The following is an 8,232-nucleotide window of genomic DNA, read 5'->3' as shown; positions in this document are numbered from 1 at the left end:
TTCAAACCAACAAGAAGTCTCGATTAAAATAAAAAGTAGTTTAATAACAAAGATAAAAACTTATCTCAAATTCTCCAACACACTCTTGAAGTTCTTTTCAATCTCTTCTCTTTTACAACACTCTTAAGTCTCACAATAAAACAAAAAACAAAAAGGATAAAGTAAATTTGTGGTGCTTGAAAATCTTTCTAAAATTTTCTCTCAAAACTCCCCCTTTCCAACACTTTTCAAAACTTTCAAGAACACTTCAAAAGTCTCAACTTCCTTCTTTTATAAATTTCCAAGAGGTGCCTTCATAACTCTTCAACATGTGTCCCAATTTGATGTATTCTCTAAAGGATGCCTCATTTCACAAGTCCCTTAATCATAATTTTGTTTCTAGTTGTCATAACCACCCTCTTTAACCTATAGGTGCTTCAAATATCCCTTCAAAAGTTGGCAAAATGAAGAAAACCGCCAAATAACTGCCTTTGACGCTTAGGTGCGACCTTCTCTGTTTCACCCGCGTTTAAGCGCCAAATTTGGCACTTAGGGGCCAAAATACTTTCGCACAATTTTTATATTTTTGCTCCAAATTTGATCCTTTTTCACTCATTTTAGCATTTTTCACCTTTTTTTTTGTACCTAAAAGAAAAACACACAAATACCTTCTATTAAAAACACACAAATACCTTCTAAAACACACAAATACCTTCTATTAAAGCTCAATATCTAAAAAATAGGCATAAAAATGTGTCTAAAAACACTATATATTTTAGGTGTATTACAAGGCCAAGGGAGGTGACCAGAAAGTTAGGTGAGCCAGGGGGAGGCTTAATCATAATTTACCCCTAATGGCAAGTAATGATGGGAAAGATATTTTGATTATGATTCAAAAAAGGGAATAAATCCCTTAATTTAGGGACCCATTGGTCCATAGCTTGCTCGGGTGGATTTAGGAAGGTTTATCCTGGTCCAAAGGAGGAGCTTAGTGGCTGTGGAGACATTAATATGGTGACTTAGGTATGGCTAACTCAATTTTGGGTGCAGGGGTTCAAATTTGGTCAAGTGACTAGAAGTTGGGTTTGGGTTAGGTAGCCATGACATTGAGTTCAATTGATTGATAAAAATTGTGTATATGATTGTAAGTAAGGTTTTTTGTGAAGGATTGAAGTAATTTTGAGTTCAATTGGAAGCTCAATTTAAAGGATTTTGGGATTTTGGACAATTTAGGGGTGTTGGGTTAGACTTGAGTCTAGGTTGGGCTAGGGTTGGGTTAGGTCCAAATTGATGATTTAAAATGGTATATAGGAATTTCATTAAGAGTTTTTAACATCAATTGGGTGTCAATTTTTTGGGTGTCAATTTTTGGGTTTTGGAATTTGAGGACATAGCCAATTTGGGGCAAATTTGGTGATTTTGAATGTGGGTTGAAATTGGGTGAAATTAAGGCTTGAACAAGGCTAATTGAGGGTCAAATTTGATGTGTAGTATTGTTATGAAAAAGTTAGGATTCAAATTGAGGCAATTGAGTGGGAAATGGGGTTCAATTGGATGAGATTGAGTCATATAGTCAAAATTGGGGGTTTTGACTCGGATCAAAATTGATCTCAAAGAATGGGTCAATTAGGCTTTAATTTGGTTTGGATTGATCATATGAAAAACTAATTTGAGTTTAGGATTGAAATTTAAGGGAATTGGGGCTAAATTGATGGACATTTGAGGTGAATTTGGGTAAATTTGGCTTTTAAAGACAATTTAGGGGTTTTGGACAAAATAGTTACATTGGTCAAATTGGGTTCAATTGAAGGGTCCAAATTGGTTTTGGAGATATTTTAAGTGACTTTGGATGTTCTGGGAAAGTTTGGGTCACCAAGGGTATTTTTGTAATTTTGCAATTTTGAGGGTATTTGGGTAATTTTGGAATTTTTGGGTGGATTTGGGCAATTTGGGTATTTTCATATGATTTGAAATGATTTTTGAACAAATTTGGGTATTTTGGGTGAATTTGGAGGGTATTTTGGGTGAATTTGGAAATTTTGGCCAAACTTAAGGTTTCAAGGGCATTTAGGTAATTTGGGGGCAAAGGGCCAAGTTGGATATTTCGGTGGAATTGGGGTACCAACCAGTATGCATGAACTATGGACCAGTGAAATCCCTATTTGGGTCCTCTATGCACTGGTCTTAGCTAAACCCTAGCCTAAGGCTAGCGGGTCTGGGGGACCATCTACAGGAGTCTCCCAAAAGATTAAGGGATCAAAGTCAACAAATCTGGGTTTTAGGGTTGCAACTGGGTATAGGAGATAGTGAGTGTATGTAAGTGAACTAGCTCCAGAACAACACCCAGAGTCAGCACTAAGGACAAGCAGTCCTATGTGGACTCTCCTTGAGATCCTCTATACTGACCCCACCTATTAAGTGCTAGAGGTTAGAACTAATATTTGGAACTTCAAGTTGAGCAAAGAAGAGTATAGAGTTTCTAATGGTGAGGGATCCCTTTTCTAGTTTTCTAGAAATAGTCAACAGGAAAGTCCTATGGTTGGGCCCTAGGCTATTAAAGAGGGAAAACTAAACCTCAACCAAAAGTAAGGTTAATAGTTCATCATTTTCGTGCCAAGAACATTTGTGTTTTGAGGTACCACTTTGTTCTAGACTTGATTGATGACAAAAATATTCTATTGAGGAAGATAAATACAAAGGAGAATTCAGTGGACATGCTAACGAAAGTACAACCGATCTAGAAATTCACCTACTACAAAAGTTTGGTAAACATCTGAGTTTATGATTGGTTGCCCATTCGAGCATTTTTGAAAAACTACATGAGGCTTTATCCCTTCTAGAGGCAGTATGTAGGAAACCATCTTTGTGCTGTCATTTTGGTGTTGGTGTTTATTTTGGTCTTATCCTACTTATGTAGAAGTGAGAGATTATGTGAAGATTGTTGCATTAAAAGCTTATTGGTAAAAAGGCCAAGTAAATCATTTTTTTTATTTTTTATAGTATGCCCTAATTCTCTCTTATTTGTAGAAGAGATTAGCGCAGATTTTGGTGTATCAAGTTGTACCCAAGTTCGGTCATTCTTTTCTTTCTCCCAACTATTGATAGTGAAATATCCTCACCCCTTGGATGTCGGCGGATTTGCGCCGAACCACGTAAATCGCATCATGTTTGATTGTTTCATATTAGATTTTACTTGCACATTGTTTTGCACAACATTAGTCTCAATCAAGCTTGGCTCGTTTACACCCCTAGGAGATACTTTTGATGTGATATAAAAGATTTGTGAGGTATAACTTTAAAAAGTAAAGTTTAAGGATTAAATATACAAATATATAAGAATTGAGTAATATTTATGCAAATGCACCATTATACTTGATATCTATAAATCATTTAGCCGTACAATAATTAAAGATTTAATTCTTTATAATTTTCGTTCGAAAAATTCTCAAATTATTAATATATTTGGGAAAGCAACATTCCATTGAAGATTGAATATGATCTCCCTCAATATTTCATTGAAGCTTGAATGTGACCTGAGAGAGAGGCTTTTGAACTAGAGAAACGTGACTGCACGCAAAGAAAAGTAGGAGTGATCTACGGCCGAGTGGGCCGGTGGTCAGAATAATGCTATCAAACTGGGTTTGTCAAGATTTATGTATTACTACACAAACTAATATTGCTAGTAACCTAAGCTCTAATCAACATTGTCTGTCTAAATAAATTTTGTAATATAATCAAATATCACCAAATGGCCTATTAATCAAATTATAATAATAAAAAAATGCCACTTGCCCTTGAAATCTAAATGCACCAAAAGGTCCAAAACCCAAATGAGCCACAAGCTTCATAAATTACTCCATTCAATTTAATTGATATAATACTATTTGTTACAAAAACCTAATCAAAATCTAAAATAACAAGAAAAAAAAAATTTAGAAACATATCACTCAATTCTTTATGTATTTACATAACTAACAACATGGTCCTAAACTTCAATTTTTATATACATACCACCTTCCCATTCATGAAGGTGTTTCTCACTTTTTAACTTTTAAAAGTTAAAATGATGGTATATTTTATGTGATATGAAAGATTTTGATGGTGTAAATGCAAACATGTAAAAAATTTTGTCTTAAATATGTAAATACATAAGAATTGGGTGGTATGTATGTAAATTCCCAAAAGAAAAGAAAAAATTTTCACAAATATATCCTTGCTGATATATTTTTAACTATGCGTCAACACAAACCTCTAGAGTGACTTTACCAATTGCAAGCCTAATTCACGTTTCAAATGACTGTTACTCGCTCGATCATTAACATGATGAAATCATTCCAAAAATCTTAAATTATGATACCTGAACTTATAAAAAATTTAACGGAGCTAATTATCTATATATATAAATAATTTATTTTTCCATTATCGCATATAACCAGTCCTTATGATCGTACAATAAATACAGCCAGCAATATGTCACGATTATTCATAATACTGAAGACAATCAATTGTTACATTAGGTATTGAATAAGACAAGCCCGGCATAAAAGTGATGCAAAAATCATGAAATCTGTAAATATTCCATGTTTCCTCACCCCATTGCTTTTCACCCCTTGCACTTTACTTCAAAGTCTGAACTCAAAATTCAATTTTTATTCTGAATCAAACTTAAAAATCATCAGCAATGCTCGTCCAATTTCTTTCCTTCTCCCAAATTTTGTTCTTCGATCTTCATCGCACTCCGGCGCCAGCTGAGAACACTAGCAAACCTTGGTATCCTCACCAGGGAATTCACCCTGCTGATACCTTCAAGAGCAGTCCAATCCTCTCTGTTTGCACCAACGAAAGCCTTCGCCGCCTCCGGCGTCTCCTCGCTGCTTCTTGCAGTTTTGAAGCTTTCAGCGGAAGACAGTTCCCGAGATTTTGCAGTGCGGCTTCCACGGTTAAATGAGGAATGAGGGGAGAGACATGGGTGCTTGAGAAACAGACAAATGACCGCGCAATCATCGACTTTAGATGTCGGATACCTCGTTCTCCATGTCCTGACGGCACGATGCACCAAGAGCTTGGCGGCGTCGGCGCGGTTTTTGGAACAAGATACTGTTTTAACCACCTGCTTGTTCGATAGCACATCCCATAACTGGAAGAGAAACAACAAAGCATCAACAGTAGGAAATGACATATTTTGTAACTAAAACAAACTTAATTGACAAGTAAAAAAGAGATATTGGACCAAGTATTGGGACAATTTGTTCATGAATGAGGAATTTACCCCATCAGTTGCAAGAACAACAAACTCATCCTTCTCTGTGAGTTTCCAGGAAGAGAGTTCAGGGGTAGATATGAGGCCATAGTCCTTAAGACAGAAGTCACCGAAAGCTCTCGCCATGGCAAGTCCAGGGCAGTCATCATCAGGCAGCCATATCCGATGCACATCAGGCTCTTCTTTAAGAGCAAAAACTCTTCCTTTACAACTATTAATCCTCTCAGCTTCATCTGAATTTCCATAGAAAAAAAAAATGAAGGAAGAATAAAGAGAAAGTATTCAGAATGAAGAAAAATGCCGAGTTTAAGCTCACTTGGAAGATTTGGTTTCAGATCCACAGTCAGTTGAACTGGAACAAGCTTGTTCTTCTCATCCCTCCTGCCTAAAATTGCTCGTGAATCGCCTAAGTTGGCAACTAACAAATTCTCCCTCTTAACATAAACAAACAAAGCTTCTATCCATCAGGCTTAAAAAGCAGTTTAGTAAAATGGTTGGGGTATATGGGTAATGATGCTAAATAAATCATTAAAATATCATACTCACAAGCTTTACAACCGAGACTGCAGTCGTTCCACTGCAAATGCAATCAATGCCGGTGTTCACGCTAAGCTCATAGTCCAATTCCTCGAAGGTGTTGGTGAAAATGTGCTTCCAAGAAGACAACCATTTGCCATGTTCATTCTTATTAGTTTCATAAGACTCAGTCGTGCCATTGAATTCAACTGATTTGTCTTTATAGAAGCTATGATCACTATCAGCCTCAGGGTTTTCAGTAGAAGCCAAAGCTTCTAAATGAGAAGACAACTTCGATGGCAAATTATCGCGAACATGACCCGCAACCTTGTGGCCAAATGGGCCGTGGCCGTCGAAAACTCCGCAGAAAACGGAGCCTTTTTTGCCGCCAAAATCCTAAACAACACATTAGTAAGAAGTGAAGAAGAAGGTTTATTTATGCATAATGCAAGTTCATATTTAACATAGAGTATAGCAAGTTTAGTTTTCTCTAGACAATTAGCCCTCGCGTTCTTTGTTATGTCAGGCATCTCTTTATTGCTTGGATGAGCCAATTTAATGTTGAGTTATGTGGTCAATTAAATAAGAAAGTTATGTAAAAATTTATGAAATGAAATGAATTCAAATTAATAAAAGAAAAATGAGGATTCATGAATCGGATCTTAAACAAATGGAATAAAATTAATAATGATGATAAGGATCGTCAACCAAAACTTATTCCTTCGTGTGAATTTTGTTCTTTTACAGGAGAAAGATCTTCAATAAGATATTGCCCTTTCTCCAATTACCTTTTTTGTTTGTGTCCAGTGAAATTGCATATTTTAAGGGATGTTGCTCTTTAAGGGGCAGTCTAATAAGGTATTTAAGTCCGATTGGATTTAAATGGTATCGGAGAGAAAAAAATGGCAACTTTTAAATCATGAATTTAGTAATTTTGATTTTTTCTCAATCTCCAGTCAGTCTTGCCTTAAGTCCCAAAATTACAAATGCAGAATTTAGTAAATCCACATTTACAGAATTAACAGAATTCGTTAACAAATAGCCCCTAAATAACATTGAAAAAAAAGGCAAAAGAATCTTTGAGAAGAGCTAACTGAACTATAAGAGGGGAAAAAAAAAAGAAATTTTGCTTACAAATTCTTACTATAACCAGAAAGATAAGCGACATACACATCTTACAACATTAAAAATTAAACTTTGTTTCTCCATTGCCCAATTAGATATGTTCAATATGCTCCCAAAAAATAGCATCGTAAGAAAATCATTTCCGAAAGTCAGAGAAAGAACTAATTTTAAAAATAAATATATCACTTTTAATCAACATCCTAAAAAATTTAAAGAAACTATGAAAGGAAATGCAATCATTGATCCCTTTAAAATCCCAAAACGCACATTTCACAAACGCAGAAAGTTTTCACTCCGATTAACAAAATCCATGGAAAAAATACCTCCCAAAGCACCATTGCGTCCTGATTCACCCCCTTCAATCCCTGCTGCGTGTACATGGAAGCGAATCCACAAGAACCCTCTAATCTCACACGTTTGCCATCCTCCTTTACACGTGCGTCGGCCTCCACGCCTCCTCCATCATAGAACTCATCATCGTCTTCCTCCTCGCCTTTGCTCCCGAGCCCCTCTTTGGCCACATCGTCTCTGCTGCAACAACCCCCCATCCTTTTACAGCTCCGTCGCCGTCGCCCCAAAATAACAGCTTTTTCCGGCCAAAACTCACTGCTGAGAAAGGAGATGGAAAGGTGAGAGAGGAGTAAATGAGAACGGGGATGACGGTTTGGCGTTTAAAGCCTCCCACGGGCTGCATTTACTCGCAAGGAGGGAGCTTTGCGAAACCGCATTCCCCTCGGTTTCCATTTCATTTTATCGTCTCCGATTGTGATTAGTGGATAATAAGATAAATATAGGATGTAGAGTCGTCATTTGCTAATTTTGGTAAATGATTTTAAGGGTCAGGTTTTATACGGTGGAAATAAAGCGTCTTTTAACAGTGATATAACACGTATGCAGGATTTTACTGTTGGATTTCTTCATCTTGGAACGCAGTTTTCTATATTTAGAGGTGTTGAACTCCCCTTGATTGGATCGAACATGTCAGAATTTTAGGGGCAAGCGGAAGGTTTTCTTTTATTTATTTATTGGGTCAATGGAGGATGTCTATGCCTTCATCTCCCAACTTAACGTCCCCATAATGATGTAGAGAGTTATATCTTCTGCTTTCATTCTCATCTAAATTGATAAACTTAATGGCCACAGCAAATAAAAGAATATTTAAGAAGGGATGCTATATTGCAAATACCTATAACGTCAATGCTTTCAATAAGGAAGTAGCTCTTTGCTTACTTTTTAGAAGTCACACATGACACATCACTATAACATGATCATATCTCTTAATGAAGGAGAGGTGTTATGAAACGTTTGAACAAGTCATTTAAAAAAAAAAGAAAGGGGGGGGGGGGGGGATT

At 36.3% G+C, this 8,232-nt stretch overlaps 1 protein-coding gene across 1 annotated transcript; it reads right to left on the bottom strand.

Moving 5' to 3' along the window:
- Window positions 1-4,400: 4,400 nt before the first annotated feature.
- On the bottom strand, window positions 4,401-7,655 carry LOC110037255 (probable protein phosphatase 2C 73). Its single transcript, XM_020741853.1, has 5 exons — window positions 7,204-7,655; window positions 5,786-6,151; window positions 5,556-5,673; window positions 5,249-5,472; window positions 4,401-5,116 (listed from the first exon to the last, which is right to left on the bottom strand). Exons 1-5 carry the CDS (start codon window positions 7,426-7,428, stop codon window positions 4,655-4,657), a joined length of 1,395 nt encoding a protein of 464 aa, XP_020597512.1. The 5' UTR covers window positions 7,429-7,655; the 3' UTR covers window positions 4,401-4,654.
- Window positions 7,656-8,232: the final 577 nt, after the last annotated feature.

The sequence above is a fragment of the Phalaenopsis equestris genome, unplaced genomic scaffold, assembly GCF_001263595.1.
Source record: "Phalaenopsis equestris unplaced genomic scaffold, ASM126359v1 Scaffold217476, whole genome shotgun sequence".
In the NCBI taxonomy this organism is placed as follows: domain Eukaryota; kingdom Viridiplantae; phylum Streptophyta; class Magnoliopsida; order Asparagales; family Orchidaceae; genus Phalaenopsis; species Phalaenopsis equestris.
Note: the sequence above shows the minus strand (reverse complement) of the source record. Positions and strands in the feature narration are given on the sequence as shown.